The sequence below is a fragment of the Mauremys mutica genome, chromosome 3 (genome assembly GCF_020497125.1).
Source record: "Mauremys mutica isolate MM-2020 ecotype Southern chromosome 3, ASM2049712v1, whole genome shotgun sequence".
In the NCBI taxonomy this organism is placed as follows: domain Eukaryota; kingdom Metazoa; phylum Chordata; order Testudines; family Geoemydidae; genus Mauremys; species Mauremys mutica.
In genome coordinates this window covers 191027432-191052109 of record NC_059074.1, presented here as the reverse complement: position 1 = coordinate 191052109, position 24678 = coordinate 191027432, and the positions used below count along the sequence as shown (strand labels likewise).

General features: G+C 46.1%; 1 protein-coding gene and 1 long non-coding RNA gene across 14 annotated transcripts in view; one reads left to right on the top strand and one right to left on the bottom strand.

The window, feature by feature from the left end:
* Positions 1-1218: 1218 nt before the first annotated feature.
* LOC123367120 (polyamine-modulated factor 1-binding protein 1-like) overlaps positions 1219-24678 on the bottom strand; it is a 102581-nt gene continuing 79121 nt past the window's right edge. For 3 of the 13 annotated variants that reach the window (XM_045011154.1, XM_045011162.1, XM_045011158.1), the window contains 3 exons: positions 22631-22772; positions 14113-14242; positions 11086-12634 (listed from right to left, as the gene is read on the bottom strand). In XM_045011154.1, the coding sequence (XP_044867089.1) occupies positions 12502-12634; positions 14113-14242; positions 22631-22772 (405 nt within the window). In that variant the 3' untranslated portion in view covers positions 11086-12501. The other 10 variants (XR_006578311.1, XR_006578313.1, XR_006578310.1 and 7 more) reach the window with 10 other exon arrangements.
* On the top strand, positions 11202-24666 carry LOC123367122. Its single transcript, XR_006578315.1, has 3 exons — positions 11202-11261; positions 11477-11582; positions 24537-24666. It is a non-coding gene; the product is annotated as an uncharacterized LOC123367122 (long non-coding RNA).

Sequence of the window (24678 nt, the reverse complement as noted above, 5' to 3'; positions counted from 1 at the left end):
TGCTAGGTGTGCGCATGCCATGGGCACTGGTGCTGGAGACTTTTTCCCTCAGTAGTATCCATTGGGCCATCTCTAGCGCCCCTTGGAGTCACACGCATATGTGCTGGTATATGCTGTGTTGGGCCACTTGTCCTCCCAGTGATGGCACCACTGACTCCGCCTAGAGTGCCTAGTCCAGTTCGGGACTCACCACCAACTCCTGCAGCCAGCCGCAGGACCAGACGTTTTCTGGCTCCTTCAACCCCGGAGGCTTTCCAAGCAGCAAAGGACATGCTGTCTCCTCCGGTCCTGCCAACTCTGCAAGGACCCTCGTAAACCAAGATGGCAAAAGACAGGAGAGAGGAAGGAGCATCGAGCTCCTTCCTAGCACCGGCCACCTAGGCACCTTCTAGGGACAAGCCCTCCATGATCCTGACACAATGATCATCAATCTGCTGCTGGTCCCCGGATCCCTGACACCGCCTGGAGGCAGAAGCGGGTACTGCTCCTCTTCACAGTCCGAAGAGGAATCTTTCTGTCCACCCAAAACCTACACTCCACCGGACTTTGATACTGATGCAGTGGCTGTACTGGAACCCTTGGGAGCTTCCCCTGGTACTGGCCTGCCTTCCCACCACTCATACTCAAAAAGACAGGCTACTGGCCCTTCCCATTCAGCACCGGACCCTGACTCTGGTACTGACCCCACTGCTGATGTCCAGAAGGTGACCCCAATGGATGTGGTGGAAGCAGAGGAAGAGGAGGGAGCCCCTCCTCCAGGGTAAGCCTCCTCCTCATCTATTCAGATGAGGTGGTTGCAGGACCTAGTAACCTGCTCCCTCAAGACAATTTCAGGGCCCACCAGGACCTCCTGAAAAGAGTTGCTGCAAAGCTGGATCTGGAAGTTGAGGAGTCAGCATACAACCAGATTGATATTCTGGCTGCAGCTTCTTCCTCCAGAGTGGCCTTGCTCATCAACAAAGTGGTGATGGGACCCATCAAAATGCTGTGGCAGACTCCTCCTCCTCTGCCCCCCACCTCAAAGAGGGCAAAGAAGAAATACTGTGTACTGGCAAGTGAGTTCAAATACCTTTATTTGCCCTACCCTCAGGGTCCTTGGTAGTGTCGGCAGCAAATGAACGGGACAGGCAGGGGCAGTCAAGAGCTATCTCCGAGAACAAAGACGCTAAGAGACTACACCTTTTTGGATGAAAGGTTTATTCAACAGGCAACCTCCAGTTATGTATCTCCAACCAGCAGGCTTTGCTGGGGAGGTACAATTTTAATCTATGGGACTCATTGTCCACATTTAAGGACTTCCTCCCACAGGAGTTGAGGCAGAAGTTCATGGCCATCCTGGAGGAGGGCAAGAGTGTGACCAGAACCTCCCTTCAGGCAGCTCTGGATGTGGCCGACTCAGCGGCCAGGACTACGGCATCTGCAGTCACCAAGAAGTGTTGTTCATGGCTCCAGTCCTCTGGCCTATTTCATGAAGTTCAGCAGTCCATTCAGGACCTCCCCTTTTGAAGGCTCCTCACTGTTTTCAGAGCAGACTGACTTGAAACTTCATGGCCTCAAGCACTCGAGGGCTGCCCTTCCTTCCTTTACACGTCACTAGCTTCCAGGAAGCACTTTAGGCCCCAGCAGCCTTCCAGGTTCACGGAGCCTTCCAGGCAGGAGCCCTACAAAAGAAACGGGTAGGGTTACAAATGATGCCAAACCCACCCTTCCACAGATACTCCGGTGGAGCCAAGCAGACCTTTTGAAGGTGCACCCGAGGGCTATACACTAGTCTCCAATCCAGATCCGCTCCCTCCTTTGTTTTCAGCCCAGCGTGGTCATATATAACTTCAGACCATTGGGTCCTGAGTACAGTAGCAGTCCGGTTACACCCTTCAATTTTCATCCATCACTGTTCCACCCCACACCCCAGTCCATCTTCAGGGACCTGTCTCACGAGCAACTCATTGCCCAGAAGGTGCAATTCCTCTGAAATGTGGGGGCCAAAGAGGAAGTTCCCTGAGACAAGAGGGTAGGGTTTTACTCCAGGTATTTCCTAATGCCAAAGGGGGCCTATGGCCCATCCTGGATCTGTCGCCTCAACAGATCGCTGAAGAAACTGAGATTTTTTGCATTGTCTCCTTGGCCTCCATCATTTCCCTTCCTGGATCCAGGAGACTGGTACACCATCTTTGACTTAAAGGACGCTTATTTCCACATCTTTATCTTCCATGGTCACAGGAGATTCCTCAGATTTGTAGTGGGTCAATGTTACTACCAATTCACTACTCTCCCCTTCAGGCTATCAGCAGCCATGGGGGTCTTCACAAAGTGTATGATGGTAGTAGCAGCCTTCCTCAGGCGCTGAGGCATGCAAGTCTACCCGTACCTCAATGACTGGCTGACCAAAGGTCGGTCGCAGGCTCATGTACGGCACAGCATTAGTACAATCTGGGCCACTTTCCAGGTGCTGGGTCTGTTCATAAATGAGAAAAAGTCAACTCTGGTCCCAGTTCAGAGAATAGAGTTAATTGGGGCAGTGCTTGACTCGACCCAAGCCAGAGCATTCCTTCCGGATCTGATATCTGAGGTCACGGTCCACCCAATAATGACTGCTCAGGTCTGCCTCAAACTATTGGGACACATGGCAGCATATATTCAAGTGGTACAGTAGGCAAGGCTGTGCCTCAGGCCTTTCCAGATGTTGCTGGCATCAGTCTACTCCATGAGCAGACTCCGCTTAGACTCAATAAGCACGATCCTGCCTTTGGTCCTCACTTCCTTGGGCTGGTGGAAAGACCCAGGATTGGTAGTGAGGGTGGTACCTTTTGTTGCCCATCAGCCGTCAGTAGCCTTAGTCTCGGACACCCGAGACCTACAGTGGGGAGCCCACCTCAACAATCTCAGGAAGTACTCTCCCTAGATATAAATGTCAGGGAACTCAGGGCAGTGCACTTAGTTTGCCAAATGTTCCTTCCCCAGATCTCAGGCAAAGTGGTGCATGTCCTAACAAAGAACACCGCATCCATGGTTTACATCAACAAGCAGGGAGGGACTTGATCTTCGGCCTTGTGCTAGGAGGCCCTCTGGCTGTGGAACTTCTGCGGGAAACATGCCATTCACCTTGAGGCAACGCATCTCCCGCGAGCCTGTAACATGCTGCCAGATCATCTCAGAAGATCTTTCCCTCTCACCGCAAGAGGTCCCTTCACCTGGAGCTTACCAGATCCATCTTCCCGATGAACCTGTTCACTACCAAGCAGAACAGGAAATGCCACCAGTTTTGTTCACTGTGCAGACACAGCCCAGGCTCTCTCTTGGACAGCTTTCCTGCTGTCATGGGCAGACGAGCTCCTCTATGCCTTTCCCCCAATCTCCTTGGTTCACAAGGTCCTCCTAAAAATCAAGTGGGACAAGGTGAGGGTTACTCTGATAGTCCCAGCATGGCCATGTGAACATTGGTTTAGCACTCTCTTGGAACTCTCAGTGGCACCTCCACTTTTGCTCCCACTCCACCCAGACCTGATTTCTCAAGACCACGACCAGCTGCTTCACCTGAACCTCGCTGTCCTGCACCAGACGGAATGGATGCCACATGGCAGAACCCTGAAGAACAGGCATGCTCTGAACAGGTCTTGCTAGGTAGTAGAAAGCTTTCCACCAGGGCTACCTACTTGGCCAAGTGGAAATGTTTCACTTGTTGGGCCTCTGAATGGGATCTCTCTCCATCTTGATCTTCTCTTCACTCTATCTTGGACTATCTGCTCCACTTAAAGCAGCAAGGTCTGACACACGCATCTATTAAAGTTCATTTAGTGCCCATATCACCCTCCAGTGAGTTGCAGATCAGTGTTCTCCCATGAGATGACAGTCTGATTTCTCAAGGAAAGACTCTATCCTCAGGTTCACAAACCAAGCCCCCCATGGGACATAAACCTGGTCCTGTTGAGGCTCACACATCCTTCTTTGAGCCATTAGCATCCTGCTCCCTAATGCTTCTCTCCTGGAAGGTCGCCCTTCTGGTGGCAATCACCTCAGACAGCAGGGTCTCTGAGATCAAAGCCCTTATGTCAGAACCACCCTACATAGTGTTCTTCAAGGACAAGGTCCAACTGTGCCCCCATCTGGCCTTCCTACCAAAGATGGTGTCGCAATTCCACAGCAACCAGGTCATTTTTCTACCTGTCTCCTTCCCAAAACCTCACAAGACCTCTGAGGAATGTTAGCTTCGTATGCTGGATAGTAGGCGAGCCCTCGCCTTTTATATTGAGGGAACTAAGCCCTTCCGCAACTCTTTGTAGCAGTAGCAGAAAAGATGAGAGGGCTACCCATGTCAACCCAGAGAATTTTGTCTGGGATAACCACTTCTATCCGAGCTTGCTACAAACAGGTGAACGTTCTGCCTCCATCCATTATGACCGCTCATTCCACAAGTGCCCATGCTTTGTCAGTAGTATTCCTTACACGGGTACCAATCCAGGACATCTGCAAAGCTGCAACCTGGTTGTCGGTTCCTACCTTTGCGTCCCACTATGCCATCAACCAACAGGGCCGTGACAATGCCAGTTTCGGGAGAACAGTGTTGCAGTCAGCACATCCAGGAACTTCGAGCCCACCTCCAGGGGTACTGCTTGTGAGTCACCTAGCAGGGAATGGACATGAGCAAGCACTTGAAGAAAAAATGGTTACTAACCTTTTGTAACTGTTGTTCTTCGAGATGTGGTGTTCATGTCTATTCCATGACCCACCCTCCTACCACTCTGACGGAGGTATCGGCAGAAAGGAACTGAGAGGGCGTGGCTCTGTGGCACCCCTTATGCATATGCACACGACTCCAGGGGGTCAGCCCAATGGATACCATTGAGGGGGAAATCTCTGGCAACTGTGCATGCGGCACACACATACCTATCATGGAGTCTACCTGAGCAACACATCTTGAAGAACAAGAGTTACGGAAGGTCAGTCATCGGTTTTTCTTACTCAGCAACTGCAGTTCCTGTGTTCAGAGTTGCATCTGTTGACTGTAGTGACTGATGTCTCTTTGCCAAAATAGCTCTGGGAGAGTGAGCTGCATTTGGTTTTTTGTGCCTCGCGACTGTTCACAGGTGTCCAATCTGTACTAACTCTAGTGAAGGCAATGGGGTTGTTCTGGGTAATGGGATTTACCCTCACAATGCTATTTTTAATGTCATTCAAACTATATAACCACATTTTAAGGAGTTATTTTGAAAGCAAATTTTAAGCATCAAATTTTGGGCTTCTCAGCCTTTATCATCCTTTTCAGTTCTTCTACCATCCAAAAAAACCTGTGAAACTATTAGTACAAATATTTCTCTTGTCTTAGGACTGTGTCTGTTGAAATAGTGGATTTCTGGACTGGGTGAATCAAAAGTATCTTGGGTTAATATACTGACATTTCCCTGTTGGAGACTGATTCAAATCTAGCTTTGCTCACAGAAATGTTTCTTATGTTTCGTCAGTGATGGACTCTTGGTTTTCACAAAAACATTATCCAGCTGTGTCTACTCTGATGAAAAGACTGGAACAGCAGAAATATTATAGCAGTAAGAACCTGCATCGCTGTTTTTTGTTTTGGTTTTTGATCCATGGACAGTTAACTCCTGTCTCACTTGCCTGTTTCCACTCACTTTAGTTTATTTTTTTAAAAGTAGTGTTTCTTGTCACTTTAGTTCTGCTATGCTACGATAGTGACACCAACCACTCTTTTACAAGAGAACTGAAGGACTGCAATTCAAATACCCTGGGCTTAGTAAATAAGGTATGACTTCACTGACAGTATACATTAAATAGATGTATTTAAAATGTAATTTATTGTTTGGGATTCTATCAACTAACATTTTTCAGCTCACCTTTATATCTGTTTCTAGGTCTTTATGCTGAGTGCTGGGCATAGTTGAAAATTAAGGTTTCTTTATCACCCTAACCTAAATTTTCCCCCAAAATCAGGAAAATTGATCATCAGATTAATTTAAACTAAACAGTGTTTACTACTTAGAGAGATCTAAATCCAATCAGCTGTAAAAAAAAAAATCACATTATCTGCTGAACTGAAAGTTGCTACAATTTTTATTTTTTGAAAATGCTTTAAGTACAAATAAATATTCCAGTAATAACTAGACAGCAAACTCCACACTTCCCCTCTTATGTTTGTAGTTCTGTATCTTTTTCTATGATTATATTACTCTCTTTAGCAACTTAATATCTTTAATAGCCATGTAAAGGGAGACACACAGACTCTTCACAGAGAAACAAGTAACTAGCTGGTGGATGACTGCTGAGAACTCCATTCATTTCTAGGGTTTCGGGAGGCTGTTAGGGGATACTATACGAGGGATGAGGGAGGGTTTCAACTGCTTGGAGTAGGCAAGGCGGGATTTGCTCCCTGCTGCTTGGAAGCCATCCACCGTATTGCTGTCATGATGCTATAACTATTAATGGAAGGTTGTCAGATTGGAGAGAGGGCTCAAGTGAGGTTCCACAGGGAGCTGTTGTGGGTCCACTGTTGTTTAATATATTTATTAATGACCTGAATGTAGGAATAGAGAGCGTGCTGCTCAAGTTTGCAGATGACAAATCTAGGGGGAGGTTGCCAATACTTTGGAGGATAGAGCTAAAATTCAGAGGGATCTTGATACATTGGAGAACTGGGCTCTAGACAACAAAGACAAATGTAAGGTGCTATCCTTATGGAAGAAAAACCAAATGCACAAATACAGAATGGGGGAAACTGGCTTGGCAGCAGCATTGCTAAGAAGGATCTGGGAGCTGTGGTGGATCACAACCTCAATGTGAGTCAGCAATGCAATGCTGTTGCAAAAAAAGCAAATGCTATTTTAGGTTGCATTAACAGAGGCATAGCATGCAAGTTACAGGAAGTGATAGTACTGGGTCCTAGTTAGACCTCAGCTGGAGTAGTGTGTTTAATTTCACCAATGTATAGAGAAACTGTGTAGAGATTGTGTAGAGAAACCGGAAAGGATCCAGAGGCAAGCAATAAAGATGATCAGAGGGATGGAATGCAAGCCATATGAGCAAAGGCTGAAGGAACGGGTATGTGTAGTTTAGAAAAGAGGAGATTAAGGGGGGATATGATAGTAGTCTTCAGATACTTGAAAGGCTGCACAAAAAAGATGAAGAAAAGTTGCTCTCTTTTGCTACAGAGGACAAGAGGCAATGGGTTCAAACTACAACATAGCAGATTTAGGTTAAATCTCAGGAAAAACTTCCTAACTCTAAGAACAGTAGAACAATGGAACAGACGCCTTGGGCAGGTTGTGGAAGTTTCTTCACTGGAGGTTTTCAAAAAGAGGCTGGAGAGCCATCTGTCTTGGATGGTTTAGATACAACAAATCCTGCATCTTGGCAACGGGTTAGACTAGATGACTCTTGTGGTCCTTTCTAGTCCTATAGTTCTATGCCTTTTCCACCTACCAGTTCTTAACCTAACCCTTGGACTAGGGGCCAGTAGTTATGTTGGGAGGTGAGACCAGGAGTTGGAGGGAAGTTTAGATACCATGCTGATTAGGGTACTAGATGTATGCAGTAGACAGCCAACAGCATTTGGAAAGAGTCTAGCATTAAACTGGCCACTTGGGCTTTTCTGGTGCTCAGTTCAGAGGCTGGGAAGGTGTTGGGAGTAGAAGTAATAGGATTTATTGGAGAGAGAACAGGGTGGGAAGAAAAGGGAATGGTACTGAAAATGAGAAGCAATTGTCTTCATTAGCTTGGTGCTGAATTCCTGAAAAACCCATCCTCACTGTTCTCACATATTAAAATACTCATAGGAAGGGAACATTGTATATGGTGTTACCAGATTTGCCCGTTACTTTGGGGTATGCTCATTTATTAGAGTTACTCCTCTGGGGGCGGGGGGGTTCTGTAATTCTATCAATGTACTGCTTGTGTCACTTGTGTTCTTATATGGAGCTCTACTTCTTCCTTCTGCAGGTTCCCCCCAATGGAGCTATCCTGCAGGACCTAGGTTTCCCAGGGTTGGATTCTTCCAGCCCCAGAATCAGATGAACACACTCTCTCTCTCTCTCTCTAACAGTGTGTGTCTGAGAGGACCAGGTTAATCAGCACTCCCAAGATGACCCCTTATATGTCCCTGGACTGAGTAGGCTGCATTGAGCAGCGTTTCCAAGCTATCATCCTCATAGGCCCTTGGATTCAGCAGGCTGGGTCGAACAGCACCTCCAAGCTGCCACCTTCATATGCCATGGGCACCGCACCGGAATAGAGTATGCCTGAGCAGGCTTGGTCAAGCAGCACTTTCAATCTGCCACCCTCATATGTCCCAGGTTCAGCACATCCTATCCCCACTTTCACATTACAATTGTTCTGGTAGTAACCCACTCGATGAGCAAACCCTGCAGGATTTTTGGGTGCTGCACAGATCTTTAGCTTAGGTACGAGGAGCGTTGCTGCAGAGTGAATGAGGAAGCCAAAAAAATAAAAAAAAAACCACAAGGGGAGAGAGAGAGAGAAGCAACCAGCTTAACCATAAATGTTATTTATTGCCAGGTAATAACCATAGGGGAGCCAAATAAACAAAAAAGTTATAATATTAAATCTAACTTAAATTTGATTATAAAAGTCAGGTTTAGAAACCTATAACTCATCACATAAGTCAGGATCAGAAGGCTCTATCTAGAGAGAGAGATGGGTTCTCACAACTCCCTGAAGCTTGAATTGATTGCGGTTCCCAGGTGGTGGTGGTAGCTGAGGGTCTAGAGTGCTGGAGACAGGCAGAGCCCCCAGCACGATCACTCAGGAGAACATGAAGTCCCAATGGAACTGATGCAGATGTTGGATCCAGGCATCAGAACCCTTACTTGAGTGTGGGTATGGTTTTTGCAGGGAAAGAACAATGGGTCAGGGGAGAACACTAGATTTGTTTATGGGTAAACTGATGGCTCAAGGGAGAATACCAAAGTTGTTGTGTTCAGGCTAGACAATAGGAACTGATAATTCCTGGCTATGGGTGATGTTCGTTTGAGGGAGCTCACAATGCACTTAGGTAGCTTTAATATTTTGGATACCAATAAAGGATTTATTACTAGAATTGGTCTGATAACTACTGAGCTGGGTGGGTGCAGGCGTGGGTTCATTAACATCTGGAGCAGAGATTCCCCCATGATGCAATGCTTCCCTGCTTTTCTGGTCCCGGAGTTCTGCGCGGTTCTTGCCTTGGAATCTCTGTTCTCCATTCTGTATGCTAATAGAGATGCCTCCCTGTCCCATCTTTAATGCAAATGAGGCTAGGGGAGTTTCCTTAACCCTGTCACTCTTGTCCAGAGGAGTTTAGGTGTGTCTCCCACTGCCTTTTCGCTGTTTTTTGTAAGTCTTTCTTCTGATCGGCTTTGGTTCAAGCAGAGGCTGGGGCAGGGGGAGGTCTTTCATGAGTCAAACAGGCTGGGTACTGCACCCTGGTTCCCCAAGAATACAGAGCTGACAGGTAACAAAGGTTTGAAACCTCAATTTCTGCAATAGGTGTCCTGCTTTGAGCAGGGGGTTGGACTAGATCAGGGGTCTCAAACATGCGGCCCGCGGGCCGCATGCGGCCCGCGGAGCTCTTCCCTGCGGCCCGCGGAGCTCCCCAGGGGAGCTCCGCAGGGGCCCCCAAGAGAAAAGCGGAGGCTCCCGCCTCCGCCCCTCTCCTGGAGCCTCGGCGCATAGAGCGCCGAGTCTCCGTCCGAGCGCCTGAGCCCCGCCCCGATCCGAGCCGCGTGGGGAGGGGGCGGGGCTGGGAGCTCTGGGCTGAGCGCTGCGCTCGGCGTGGAGCTCCCAGCCCCGCCCCCTCACCACGCGGCTCTGAGCGGGACCGCCGGAGACGCGCTCGGGTAAGGAGGGGGGGAAAGCGGGACCCGCCGGGGCCGGGCCGGGGGAAGGGAAGCGGGACCCGCCGGGGCCGGGCTGGGGGGGGGGGAAGGGAAGCGCTCAGGGCTGGGGCAGAGGATTAGGGTGTGGGGGGATGAGGGCTCTGGCTGGGGCAGAGGATTAGGGTGCGGGGGGATGAGGGCTCTGGCTGGGGCTGAGGATTAGGGTGCAGGGTCCTAGTGCCTGCCCTCCGCCAGTACTGGCAAGGCAGGCTTCCCTTACCCTGAGCCTCTCCAACCCCAAACCCTCAGCCCCAGCCAGAGCCCTCATTCCCCCCGCACCCTAATCCTCAGCCCCAGCCCTGAGCACCCCCACATCATGAACCCCTCATCCCCCTGCACCCTAATCCTCAGCCCCAGCCAGAGCCCTCATCCCCCCACACCCTAATCCTCTGCCCCAGCCCTGAGCCCTCATCCCCCCGCACCCTAATCCTCTGCCCCAGCCCTGAGCCCTCATCCCCCCGCACCCTAATCCTCTGCCCCAGCCCTGAGCACCCCCACATCATGAACCCCTCATCCCCCCGCACCCTAATCCTCTGCCCCAGCCCTGAGCGCCCCCACATCATGAACCCCTCATCCACAGCCCTCACCCCACACTCCAAACCTCTTCCCTAGCCCTGAGCCCCCTCGCATCATGAACCCCTCATCCACAGCCCTCACCCCACAGCCCAACCCTCTTCCCTAGCCCTGAGCCCCCTCGCATCATGAACCCCTCATCCACAGCCCTCACCCCACAGCCCAACCCTCTTCCCTAGCCCTGAGCCCCCTCCTGCATCATGTACCCCTCGCCCTCAGCCCCACAGCCCTCACCCCTGCACTCCCTCCTATCCCCAAACTCCGTCCCAAAGCCTGCACCCCCACCCCCTGCCGCAGCCTGGAGCCTGCATCGAGCACAGAGCCTGCATCCAGACCCCCTCCCCCACCCAAACTCCCTCCCAGAGCCTTAGGCAGTAAATCTAAGTGCGTGTTTTGTCCTTTGAGTGAGGTGCATTACTGAGTGTATATATTTATTAAAACTGCGCGCGCTTAGGGGAGGAGGTGGAGAAGAGACAGGGCAGGGGCGGGGCCTCATGGAAGGGGTGGATTGGGGGTGGGGCCAGGGGCAGCAAGGGGGCGTGTCAGTGATGCGGCCCTCGGGCCAATGCACTAGTCCTCATGCGGCCCTCGGGGTCATTTGAGTTTGAGACCCCTGGACTAGATGATCTCTTGAGGTCCCTTCCAACCCTAATAATCTATGATTCTATGACATATTTGTAGATTCTAAGGCCAGAAGGGACCCATTGTGATCATCCAGTCTGACCTCCTGTGTAACACAGGTCATAGATCTTCCCCATCATAATTCCAAAATCATAGTACACACGAGCTGCTGAAACAGGATATGATGTAAGTTTCCTTTACTATTGTTATCCAATATAAGCTCCACAAGTTGTTTCAACAGTTCAGCATTTTCACCAAAATAAATGCATAAAACAACTGAAGGGGTTCTACAGTGCTACCATAGACAGGCGGCAAGGTGTGTTAACTCCATGTTAATGTGTTCATTAATATAGAAAGTATTTAAATAGTTGTCGAATGACCTATTTGTCTCTCATACACAGTCATTTAGATGGCTGCAGCAGTACAATGCAGAACTGTATAACAATACAGAAGAAACGTATTAGATGTACTACTGAAGCATTCATTTCTGACTGAAGTCAGGACCAGGTAATTTGTTTAAATTATCAAGCTAACTATCTTTTATTGGTGTGCAGGGTAATCTTAATGGGTGTGTTTTACATCAGCAGCAAACTCCACCAAAAAAAAGTTTTACAACATAAACCCCTGAGGTGTAGGGTCCACATGAGTATAAATGAAGATAATTTCACCTGCTAAGAACCTTTATGCTGGTGTCTGGTATGCCCATGTCCTCTGACATCTGTAGAAGTTTTGTGAACCTATCTAGGTGGTATGGTCCTAAAAGGGAAGAACATTGGCAGATCATACCAAAGAGCCCAACTTTGTAACACGGTGCCTAAAATGAGGCAATGAGATCTGATTTAGCCACCTGATGCCCTCCAGCCAAATTTTCAAAAGAGGTCACTGATCTCTGGGTGCCTCAATTTTTAAACACTAACTTGACACCTTGGGCATGATTTTTCAGAGATGTTGATGTAAGTGTGATCTGTGGGTGTTATAAGCACCCACTTAAATACCCATTTCAGGCACCTGAGTGCTTGAAGTTAGGCACACAAGTTTAAAAATCAAGCTTCTACAGTATTGGATTTAATTATGCTCCCACTGATCTCTGAGTATGTTTATGCTGCAATTAGACATGCACAGCTGGCCTGTGCCAGTTGGCTTGGTCTAAGAGGTTGTTTAATTCTGGCATAGACACTTGGCTGGGGCCAGGCTCTAGGACCCTGCGAGGTGGAAGGTTCCCGGAGCTCAGGCTGTAGCCAGAGCCCAAATGTCTCCACCACAATTAAACAGCCCTATGCCTGAGCCCCACGAGCCCGAGTCAGCTGGCATGGACCAGCCACGCTTGTCTAATTGCAGTGTAGACAAACCCTCTGAAGCAAGAACAAACCCTGTTGTGAGCTATTACATTAAATCTTGTGTTTTGACTGGATAAGAGATCTGAGTTTCAGTTTCTGTCTTCTGAATTTACTCCGCATTTCCTAAGAGTTCTTCTTATATATGGTATTGCTTCTTCCAGAAACCATCGTCTTGTGTACATAAGTAGCATGACATCAAGCAGAAGGTTACGTTCTCTCTTCCTTTAAGAACAAGATGATTACATCATCACCTTTTTGTATATCTGAATTAAACAATGTTAACAATTGCTACTTAGAGAGAATTTTAAAAGAAAACTTGATTTTTTTAAAAGAATATGTGTTTAAAGGGCTGCCTACGCTGATGTTTAGCCTACAGGATGGCAGGAAATGAACTGATACCCAATGTGAGTGTAGCTGACTCAGATATTTTAAAAGGTCAAAATATCAAAAATGGTTTCTCAGTTTATACCTACAATTTTATTCACACACACAAATTTGAGCCAACAAAGAGTATTTGTGTGCACAGAAAGAATTTTCTAAGCCTACTGACCATTACATGATTTTAATCACACAAATGCTGTTTCTTGCAGGCTCAAATGCAATGTGCAAAATCAGCGATAGAGATGAGGTTACCTTGGAAATTTTGGTTTTCAGTATTTGTTATGGGAATCTCTGTAACTACAGTTAAGATTTAGGTAGAGCTGTGCTTGTAGACAGCCCTATTCTGAATTCCACAAGAACTCAAAACTGTCATTGTCTTCAGTGGAGCTTCAGGTGCTCAAGGAATGTGTGGGATCAGACCTATGATTTGCCATAGCAGTAGAAATGCCTTATACCCTGTAATTTGTTCAGCAGGGAAAGCAGGGACAAGGTAGGTCAGACAAGTTCTGTCACTGAAATAGAAACAGTGCTTCAGAGTTGCCTGACTTGTAGACTTTGATTTTGTATTATATTACAATAGCGCCAAGAGGCCCCAGTGAGGATCAAGGCCCCATTGTGCTAAGTGCAGGGCAAACACACACAAAGACACATTCAGTAATTTTAGGACCCATTCCTGCAAACCTCAAAGCATGTGGGCCACTTCTGTTCATATGAATAGTTCCATTAGTATTGGTCACCTGAGAAAAATTACACACATGCTTAAGTGGCTGCAGAAGCAGGGACTACATTTGTGTATTTAATATTATGTGCCCTCTTTGTAGAGAGAGAATCCTTTTCTACCAGTTTTGTTATTTTTCCACTGACCACAACTGCATTCCTTCCACTGTAGGGCCCAATCCTGCAAATGTGAACATGCTTAATTTAAACATGTGAGAAATACCATGGATGCCAATAGGCCCACTCAAGTGTGTAAAGCGAAGCATGTTCATAAGTATTTGCATGATCCACAACTTGCTGCTGGTATTCAGGATTTCCTGATAAAGCAGGTACATGAAGTACACCAAAGTTGGGAAATCTATGCCAGGATAGTAAGTCTGTTACAAAACCATCCTGACACTCCATTTAGATTACTTACTCTGTTTTTTATGTATCTCCCCCTATTTGTACAGGTGCAGTTGGTTGTACCAAGTGGTCCCTGTTGCATGCTATTTGAATTCCTTACAATATGTTTCACACCCACTATAAACTTTCCAGAAGGGACAATGGTATCCAACCCCCTTTTACATTTGTAATAAGAAATAACAAAAATCAGTTCTTACAGCTGTTTATACATCTCTTTCATTCCGATTTCATCATCCTCCACTGAGCTTGTCCCAGCAACACATTTACCACTTTGTGTTCCAGAATTGCAAGTTGCACCACCACAACTATTGAAGCAATGAGGGCTTTCTGAAAGAGACAGACAGATTCCCTTGTGGTTATTCTGGGTCAGCTTTAATTGAATGAATGTGTTCATTTCCCTTTCTTCTTAAAGAAAATATTGTCTTTGCAATGATCAAGTAACAGACAGCAAGGCTAAAAATGGTCTAGATGTTCTGCTTTAACATGATGTTTTTTGTGGTGGATTTGTTTTGTTTTTTTTGTTTGGTTGGTTGGTTGGTTTTTTGGCTAAAATAAATCTTGTAAACATCTTTCTGTTACACTGCAAGTGGAGCTAACACAGTGGATGCGTTAAGCAACTACCAAGTATCACATGATCTAACATTTCATTGTTAATTCGCTCCAAGCAGGGAAAAAAATGTGTTTCATCAAAGCAGGCTGGCTATAATTCTTCAAACTTTCACACACAATTCCAGAATTTATTTCAGATTATGAAAATATTTTCCCCACTGCAAAAAAAACAAAAACAAAAAAACAACCCACAAAAACATACTCCAGTTAGCCTCACAGAACAAAGGCATAATTCCACCTGAAAAATAGGTCTTTGTTTCTAACACTGGGACACCTAACCACACATTTTTAATGTGAAGTTTGCTACTGAAGTCATCCACATTGTACTGTGCAGGCTACAGTTTAGCTACATTCTACTAGAGTAACATCGAAAGGATTATTTATGACTAGAGCTGTTGGGGCTTAGTAGCAACAGTATTGGTCTAGCTGTCAGCCACATGGCCTTTGTCTAGACTAGAATGAAAGGTATGATATCCAAATATTTTAGCTAACATGTTCTAACTACCATATTTGAAAAGTAGGACGTAAACAGGGTGGGTGAGATAATCTTTTATTGGACCAAATTCTGTTGGTGAGAGAGACAAGCTTTTGAGCCATACAGAGCTATCTTCTATACACTCAGACCTCCCTCTATTGGTTGACACTTTCTTTGAGTCTATTGGAGTGTAATCACTGAATGGAGAGGCAATTTCTTAGGTCACTAGATCCAGGTCAGGCTGAAAAATCATGATACTGAATACTTAGACTATGTCACCCTGAAGAAGAGCTCTGTGTGCCTCAAAAGCTTCTCCCTCTCTCACCAACAGAAATTGGTCCAATAAAAGATATTACCTCACCCACCTTGTCGATCTTGTCGATCTAATATCCTACGCCCAATATGGCTACAACTACACAGCATATAATGTAAACAAGGCCTTTAATACACGTTAAATTGGTTAAGGTATAGAGAGAAGTCTAAAGTTTCTCAATCAGCTTAGACTGTATTAAAGAATACATACTGCCTAGTCTACACTAAACTTTTCAGACATGTTACAACATGTTAGCTGTCATGTTCTATCATCAGATCTTTAAATCTTAATCTTGATAAGGTCATTATTATAGGTGTACTGGTTGTGACTTTACAGTTAAAACTGAATCTAGACTTTTACATAGTATTATTTTCTGCCGCTTCTAACCTGTGAATGGAATAACCGATTTGTTTTCACACTTGGTGGGTCATATTATGGTATGAGATTAATTTGTTTTCTGGGAATTTGGATAGTGCAGGACTAAAAATGCGTATATGCTAATTAATACAAGGTGACGTGTTCTAAATATTCAGTGTCATGATTTTTCAGCCCAAATTGGATCTAACTACCAAAGAAATTGCCTCTCCCTTCACAGTAAAGACACTCCATTAGACACAAAGAAATTGTCAACTGGTAAGGTCGGTCTGAGTGTATGGAAGATAGCCCTGGACCCTGGAACTTATTACTAATCTTGCCATTCTAAGAATTAATAGTTGAGAGGCGCTTAGATATGGCAGTTAATGGGCTATGTAAATACCTAGCTAGAGAATTATTAATGCATCCTGTGACATGACATTCCATATTCTTTATGACAATATGCTTATGATATAAATATGACATAACTGAGATATACTTTATGCAAGATGGCTCATATGAGATATCATTGGGAAGGTTATGATTTACTGAATGTAATTATCCAGTTTGTCTGCCTGTACCATTTCTGTATTCGAAGTTAGAAATATTGACTATGTATCTGTATTTCACCTGTGCTACTTTGGGTGACGCCCACTGCTAACACTTCAGGCACAACAATGGAAAAGCCAGACAGGGCGGACGGCCCATCAGCAAGGACAATGAACTGTGAAAAGCTTGGCCTTCCTGTGGATGTGCCATACTGCCACTGACTCATGGACGCTGTGATCCTACAGGGTCAGGTGGTCTTGTCACCTGATACTACAACATTATCTGAGACTTCTTGTAACTTTCCACTGTAAGGGGGGGGGGTCAAGTTTGGGAAACAAAGGATTCCCGCCTTATGTAACTTCTATTTAAGGGTGGGGAAGAAGGCAAACAGGACTCCTCCTTTCCTTGGCCTGTCTGCCCAAGAAGAAAGACTGCAAAAAGGACAGCAAGGGGGAGTCCAGACTGAGACAGGGGTCCAGTCTGAAAAGGAATATAACTGGAACTCTGAACCACAGAAACTTTGCAAACTGCCTGCAACAATATCTAGGGTGAGAAATACTATTTGTAACCAATTTCTTTAGTGAAACTAGCTTAGTTTGCGTGTTTGATTTCATTTGCTTACTAATCTGCTTTGTTCTGTTTGTTACCCATTTTATCACTTAAAATCTGCCTTTTATGGTTAATAAAATTTGTTTTGTTTATTATTAAACCCAGTTTCTGTAATTTCTAATGGGGTTGGGGGGGGGAGCGTGCACACCTCTCTCCACATTGAGGGAGGGGGTGAATTTCATAATGTATCTTTGGGTCTGCACTCCAAGGGAGGTGGACATCTGAGTGCTGGAGCAAGTCCCTTAAACTGAGTCTTCCCAGAGCAGATCTGCAGCTGGGTGTGGCCCTGCCTGTGTTTCTGTTAGAGGAGGTTTTAAGACCCTGGCTCAGCAAGACAAGTTAAAGGGGCCCATGCGGGCAGAACAGGTAGACCCAGTAGTATCTCATCAAATTAGGTGGCTTCCCAAGGGGTCCAACCCATCACGCATCCCTCACAGAGAGCCAGTCTAACAGGCTTTAGACATTAGCATAGATACATAATACACACATTACATAAGGTTAACTAATTAAGTACCCACAGCAGATTTCTCAGGGATTAACTGAATTTAGTTGCTTAGCTAAATTACAGGTTCAAAAATACTATACATTTATCTGTTTTATTAATACAGAATGTAAAGATGAGAAATTATAGAAAGTAAAACCAAGTGGTTATGATGGCTTACAAAGTTTAAATGAATGAATTTAATAGGAATGCATTTAAACACTGATGAATTAATAACTCAAAATATTAAAATTCAAAATTTTATCACAGAGATAACCTAATTCTATTTTCAGCCAACTTCTAGTCTAGTGATAAATATGAATTAATGAAAATGAAGTCTAAAATAGTTACCCTTGAGTTGGGTGCAATACCTTTGGTATTAGAAAATTATAATCTATAATTTTTAGACACTCTAATGATGTTTTACTACTGTCTAAATGGGATCTCCAGCATGTCTCCCAACTTGAAGTCCTCCATGAAAAAGGGTTACCAACCTTTCATAACTGGTGACCATGTGGAAATTTATTTTCTTGAGATAGCTATTGAGGTGGTGTAGGTGTAGAATTGGTCTGAGACCTCCCTTGGCTTTTGGGATTAAGAAATAACAGGAGTAGAAGTCATTCCCTCTTAAATTCCGCATAACCTCTTCCACGGCTCCCACCGAAAGAAGAGATTGAACCTTTTGGACCAGAAGGTTTTAGTGAGAGGGGTTCCTGAATAGGTATGGAGAAGGAGGGTGAGAAGAGTGGAAATAAACTGGAGAGGGTATCCCACTTCCACCATGCTCAACATCCAATGGTCTGTGGTGATATGGGACCATGCACTGAGGAAGTGGGAAAGGCGGTTTGTAAACAAAGGAGAAACAGTCTGACATCATGGGACCTGGTATGGCATCCTCAAATGTCATATCAAAACGCCTGCTTAGAACCCCCTGGATATCTGGGTGGGGCAGGAATCAATGTTACAGTAGAAAGGGGGGAGGGGAGGCCCTACATCTAAAACACCTGCTTCTTTTTCTCTGCAGATCCTGATGGACAGGCAGGGCAGAGTACTGATCAGGCTGTTGGGGCCTGTAGTGCTTTATTGAAGTTGCTGATGCGTACAAACCAAGTGACTTAAGGTCACATGAGTTTGTTCTGAAAAGAGCAAGGCTCCCTCAAAAAAGGCAGGTCCTGAAGGGTTTGCTGGACTTTCTGCAGGAGACCCGAGGACTGAAGCCATGAACTCCTGCGCATGGCCACTGCCAAGTCATGGACCTGGCTGCTGAGTCAGCCACATTCAAAGCAGCTTGCAATGAGGCCCTCGGTATCGATTTTCCCTCATCCACCAGCGAGGAGAATTCTTGCCTGGCCTCTTGTGCGAGCAAATCCTTGAACTTCTGCATGGAGTCCCACATGCTGAAATCATATCTGGCCAGCAGCACCTACTGGTTTGTAATCCTGAGCTGCAACCCCCTAGTAAGATAAAATATTCTACCAAACAAATCCAATTTATTGGAGTCCTTTGCTTTTGGGGCTGCATCCTGCCAGTCCTGCCTTTCTTCTTTCTCTTTTATTGGCAGCAGATACCACCAGGGATGCGGGGGGGGGGGGGGAGAGGAGGGGTGTATAAGAACTCATAAACCTGTGCATGAACAAAGTACTTTCATTAAGTCCTTTTGGATGCAGCAGTCTGCCATACAGCTTTAACAGGGTCCATAATGGCCACATTGAGAGGCAGGACCACTCGTGAAGGGCCTGCAGTGGCTAAAATGTCAACTAGGCTGTGGGAGGATTCTTTCACTACCTCCACCTGTATGTCTAGATTTAAAGCCACCCTTTTCAACAACTCTGTGTGAGCCTTATAGTCATCCCAGGGATGTGACACGCCTGCGTCTGAAACAGCCTCGCCAGGGGAGGAGGAGGAGGCCAGCACCGTTTATGGACACTCTTCCTCTCTTTATGCCTTAGCAGGATCCGTTGAGCTGGCTCCTGTAGTTCTGTGCCAAGTTAGTACTGCAGTCTGGCCTGGTTGCAGCCCCATGAGACAGCGGTGCCCTTTGTTCCAAGGCCACCAAATAGGAGCACCTAGAGTTAGTTCCAGAAACTGGAGGGAAACCCCATGGATTCCGAAAGGGCCACTGGACCAGCGTAGGTCTCCAGTGATGACCTGACCATGCACTTGATGGCACCCCTGTGCCTAGGCCCGTGGCCAGGTAGAAGCATCTGGGGGAGTAGCAGGGACAACTCCTCAAACAAGAGGAGTAAGAGTTGAACTCTGACTCAGAAGACAAGTCTAACCAGTGACCATGGAGGTGCAGTTCCCACCAGCTCCGAGGCCAGCATAGCCGGTTTCCCTTTTGACAGTACCAAAGGGTCTGGCATTGAAGGATGATCAGAAACAACGGGTTCCCTCCTGACCATCAGCACCAATACCACTGTCCCTTGTACTACCAGTGATATTGGCACCAAAAGTGACAGAAGGTCTCTGGCTGCAGCAAACGCCTCCAGCACGGTCGGTACTGAGACAGTGTTGGTACCAATATTGTAACGCAGATGTAGACTCATCCAGTACTGAACTTGATGGTGTTTGCACAGGTGCCAGATTCAGTGGTGCCGACTTCTGCAGTACCGAGGCAGTGGAGTGCCCTGACTTAGGTCACACTCTACTCTGAGCCCCATGGCTGGCCATCTTCAGTGCCGAGAACCACCCCCTCTCGGCCGACTGCTTCTTGTGCCTTTTCCTAGGCACTGGGGACGGCGAATGGTGCCGGAACTCCAGTATAGGAGGAGCACACCTTATTGAAGCCGAGGCACTCTGTGCCGAATCAGACTGGCCTGGCTCAGATGGAGGTCTCAGTGCTGTCTCCATGAGCAAAAACTTCAGCCTAGCCTCCTGGTCCTTCTTCATGCAAGGCTTAAAGTCTCTGCAGATCTGGCAGCGGTCTCCCACGTGAGCGTCTCCCAGGCACTTCAGACAGCTTGAATGCAGGTCGCTCAGAGACATAGCTTTGTTGCGGAAGGCGCAGGGCTTGAAGCCCAGTGACCAAGGCATACCTCGGTACCAGGGAATGGACAATAACTCAGCTAATTCAGTAAGTTACGAACTTACACAAAAACTATTTACAACTAACTAACTATGTCCAAATATACAAAAGAGAAGACTACAGAGAGATCTTGCCAAAGAAAGGATAGCTGTTCCAGTGACTATCTCAGGTGGTAAGAAGGAAGTGCAGGGTTGGCTGGGTGCTTCATACCGGGGCTATGAGTGCACGGCACCAGAGGGCACTCAAACTGCCCCAACGGGTACCACAGAAGGAAAACGCACATGTACAATCACTTGAAGAACACAGTTTCTTTACATGCATTGCAGACAGGTGCTTAAGAAGTAACTCATCCTGTTCTCTTATTTTAATCATCTATAACAATCCTCTAGCAGACTCTGTGATCCTGTGATTCTGAGTTATTGATAACTCTAAAACAGGTATTGGCATCTTTAATGAAGAGTGCCACTCCCCACACTCTATCCACTCTATCCTTCCTAAACAGAGTGTAACCAGTGATTATAATATTGCAATCATGCAAATTGTCTCCCCTTGTTTTAGTAATGCTAGTTATATCAAATTTCTCCTCATGATATGAGAAATTCCATTTCCTCTTGTTTATTACCAAGACTCTTAGCTTGGTATATATAGAATTGAAAAAAATATTCTCTTTACATTCTGTGTCACCACCGTTCAATTTTTTCACAACCTACTAAATTTGCCTTTCTCCTGCATTTGCCTCCTTACCACCTTCCCCTTTCACCAGGCTTCAACTGAGATGATTAGCCCTACCTACCCGTGAGATGCCGGCCGTCCCATTTGCACAGCCCCCTTTCTCCCCTGGAACGTGGCCCACTGTTCCACAAAATAAAACCCTTCAGCTTCACACCAGTCCTGCAGCCAGTGGTTCAACTCCAGTATTTTCTGCCTTCTACCTTTTCTCGCTCATGGAACCGGAATGATTTTTGAGATTACTTGGACTTTCCTAATAGACTTACTTAATAGCTAAGCCTTTACCTTGTGCGCACCCTTAACCCAAGTAAACACTCATGATCTGATCCAACTCCCATTCAGCTGAATGGAAAGACTCCCATTAACTTCAGTGAAGTTGGGTCAGGCTCTTACTGACTCAAAGCTACTTCTAGTTTCCCCAGGGCTGCCTCTGGCTTTTTTGCCGCCCCAAGCAAAAAGAAAGGCGGGGGGTGGCCAGAGCAGCAAAGCAGGGGAAAAATAAAAATAAAAACACGGTGCGGCTGAAGTGGCAAAGCGGAGGAGGGGGACAAAACAAAAAGACGGCATGGCTGAAGCGGCAAAGCGGAGGAAGGGGACAAAACAAAAAGACGGCATGGCTGAAGTGGCAAAGCGGAGGAGGGGGACAAAACAAAAAGACGGCATGGCTGGAGCGGCAAAGCGGGGGGGGGGAACACGGCGCGGCTGGAGCGGCAAAGCATGGGGAAAAAAAAAAACCTGCGGCACGGCCGGAGCATCAAAGCAGGGGAAAAAAAAAAATAACACGGCACAGCCGGAGCGGCAAAGTGTGGAGGGGGAACAAAAAATGGCGCGGCTGGAGTGGCAAATGGGGGGGGGATTGGCGTGGCCGGCAAAGCAGGGAGAAAAAAACAAAACAAAAAAACCCTACAGGGCAGCCAGAGCCAGGGTGCAGGGGGACTGCCTATGTTGCAGAGTGCGCACCCAGTCTAATGGGGGGGAGAGGGAGGGACCGGGGGTGGAGAGAGAGAGAAGGGGGACGGCCAGGGCTTCAGCGGGGCGCTCACCCCACGGCCCCGACTTCTGCTCTGCCTGCCAGGAGGGCTCTGGGAGGGAAGGACACGGGCTGCCCTGCCGAGTTTGCTGCAGGGCGCTCCCCTCCTCCGCCCCCTACAGGGCAGCCAGATCGGGGAACCAAAAATAAAAACACCTGCTGTGCCGCCCTAGGATTGGGCGGAATGCCGCCCTATAGAATCTGCCGCCCCAAGCACAAGCTTGCTCAACTGGTACCTGGAGCCGGCCCTGAGTTTCCCTTTAAATTCAACAGTAGCAATAACCATAGGTAATCTGTAACCCTAATCTTTATTTATACTATACTCCTCTTACTTTAACCAAATGTTAAAACAACAGTAAGCTTTGTAGCTCATAACTCAGTAAAAAGTTTATGCCCCTTGTTTGAGAAGCTGGCAATTTCATGTGACATCACAAATCATGTGTTATCAGAGAAAATTCTCTGGGTCAAGCAAATAGAGCAGATTTAGCCCAACACCTGTACTTCTTTCTGAAAACAGGATGTTTTTAAAGATCTGACATACCTGCATCAACACAAAATGTGCTGTGGTGAGAAATAGTTAGTATTTCTGCATTGCCATGAACCACGGAAGCCAAACAACAACAGGAAGACCTATTCTCCAAGGCTTTCATTTTCTCCATAAGTGAACTGTTCTCTGTGCCCATCTATAGAAACAGAGGTGTTACTGTATTAATGCAAGACAGAAAAACAACCCATCAAAAGCAAAAATGCAATGAGCTCAGTTAGCTATGAAGACAGCAGGGTGCTGTACACCAAGCTTCACAAATAACATGGAGAATAATGTGAAAATGAAACATCAAAAACCCCATTAGATGTTGTATTATAATGTTACACTGCCTGCAAACACCATTATCCACCAACAGTGCTAGGGCTAGTTATAAAATGTGTACAGTCAGTAACACATGCTAGCATTGCTGGGGCAGTATATAGTGTGTATAGTGCAGTTCTCCATGAAAAGAGACTGTCAAAATTGTGCCTGCTGTCTCATCGGCTCTGCTCCCCATGTGTATTCTACTGACTTCAAAAAAAACAGGAGTACTTGTGGCACCTTAAAGACTAACAAATTTATTTTAGCATGAGCTTTCGTGAGCTACAGCTCACTTCTTCGGATGCATAGATTGGAACACACAGACAGGGGATATTTATACATACTGACTTCACTGACACATATATCATCTACTTTTTACTCCTGTTCCCACTGTAGAATAAGCACAGGTCCAGTGTGAGCCTGGACTCTTCTGGTCATCTCATTCAAATTCACCTTAAAAACTGACTTGAGACAAATAAAATAAAATAAACCAAAAAACCTGCTCCCCAAGAAGTATAAATGCATATTCCCTCACTTGTATCACACCTAAATTCTAGGTTGTGTTCTCTTTGGTAAAGGGACATTTGTTTTCTGAGGCTCCCAGTGCATCTTTGGTCATGGTACAAGTAACAAATGCCAATGATGAATAGCAGAACTGTTAACTAAATTCTGACTGCAGATTCTTTATTGGTGATGGATGGGCCAGAAAGAACCCAGCTTGGCTTTCCAATCCCAGTTTGAGTTTGCAGGGGTGGCAGCTAGAATAAACATCTTTTCCCATGTAAACTTAGCAAACATGATACTGCACGTTGAGTGACAGTAAACCTGGAGCCCCACAAGGCCATTTTTACAGCCACCCTTTTCAAAGTCAAAACACACTTTAAAGAGACAGCAAGTAGTCCTGCCAGGCAGGATACTATCCAATTGTATTAACGCATCTTCCTTCCCCCTCAGCAGAAATCCACTCTGTACGTGTGTTTATTGTAATGTACCTGTTTGCCTCTAAGTGGCAAGCGCTTCAGGGTAGTGATACTGTTTTATGGATACTTTTTTACTACTGTAAAGGACAGCATTCATCAACAGCACTATGCAAATGATGCAAATAGCAGTATTTGAATGATGGTGGCTATTCCTTCAGGACTATGTTAGCCCATAGTACCAGTTGGTTCTAATGCTCTGGAGTGGTTTTAGTAGGGTGACCAGATGTCCTGACTTTATAGGGGCAGTCCTGATATTTGGAGTTTTGTCTTATTTAGGCGCCTATTACCCCCAACCCTGTTCCAATTTTTCACACTTGCTATCTGGTCACCCTAGTTTTAGGGACATCAATTCACTTCTGAGCACTTGTAGACAGCATGTAGGTACAATGAAAACCTTGAACTTTTTTCTCATGTCCTTGCACATGAGTGAGCAATAAGCTACTTCTCTGTAAATATTATTTGCCATCCATTACACTGTCCATAGCAGTACTAAATTATTGTTTTCTTCTTGATGTTTTACTGACAGACACCTTTTCATTCTAACACTTCATTCTATGATGTGATCAGCCTGACCTAAATTCCATTTTTCCATTTTTCCGTTTTTTTCCCCATTGTTTTAGGTACCTAGCAACCAACGTTTGAGAGAAAAACAATCTAGATGAGTCAATCCTGCTACATCAACAAATACAGGAAGGAGAAGAAATTGATTTTAGATCCAGGCAGAGAAGGGAAGGTAAAGGGAAGGGAGAGGAGATGCAAGCA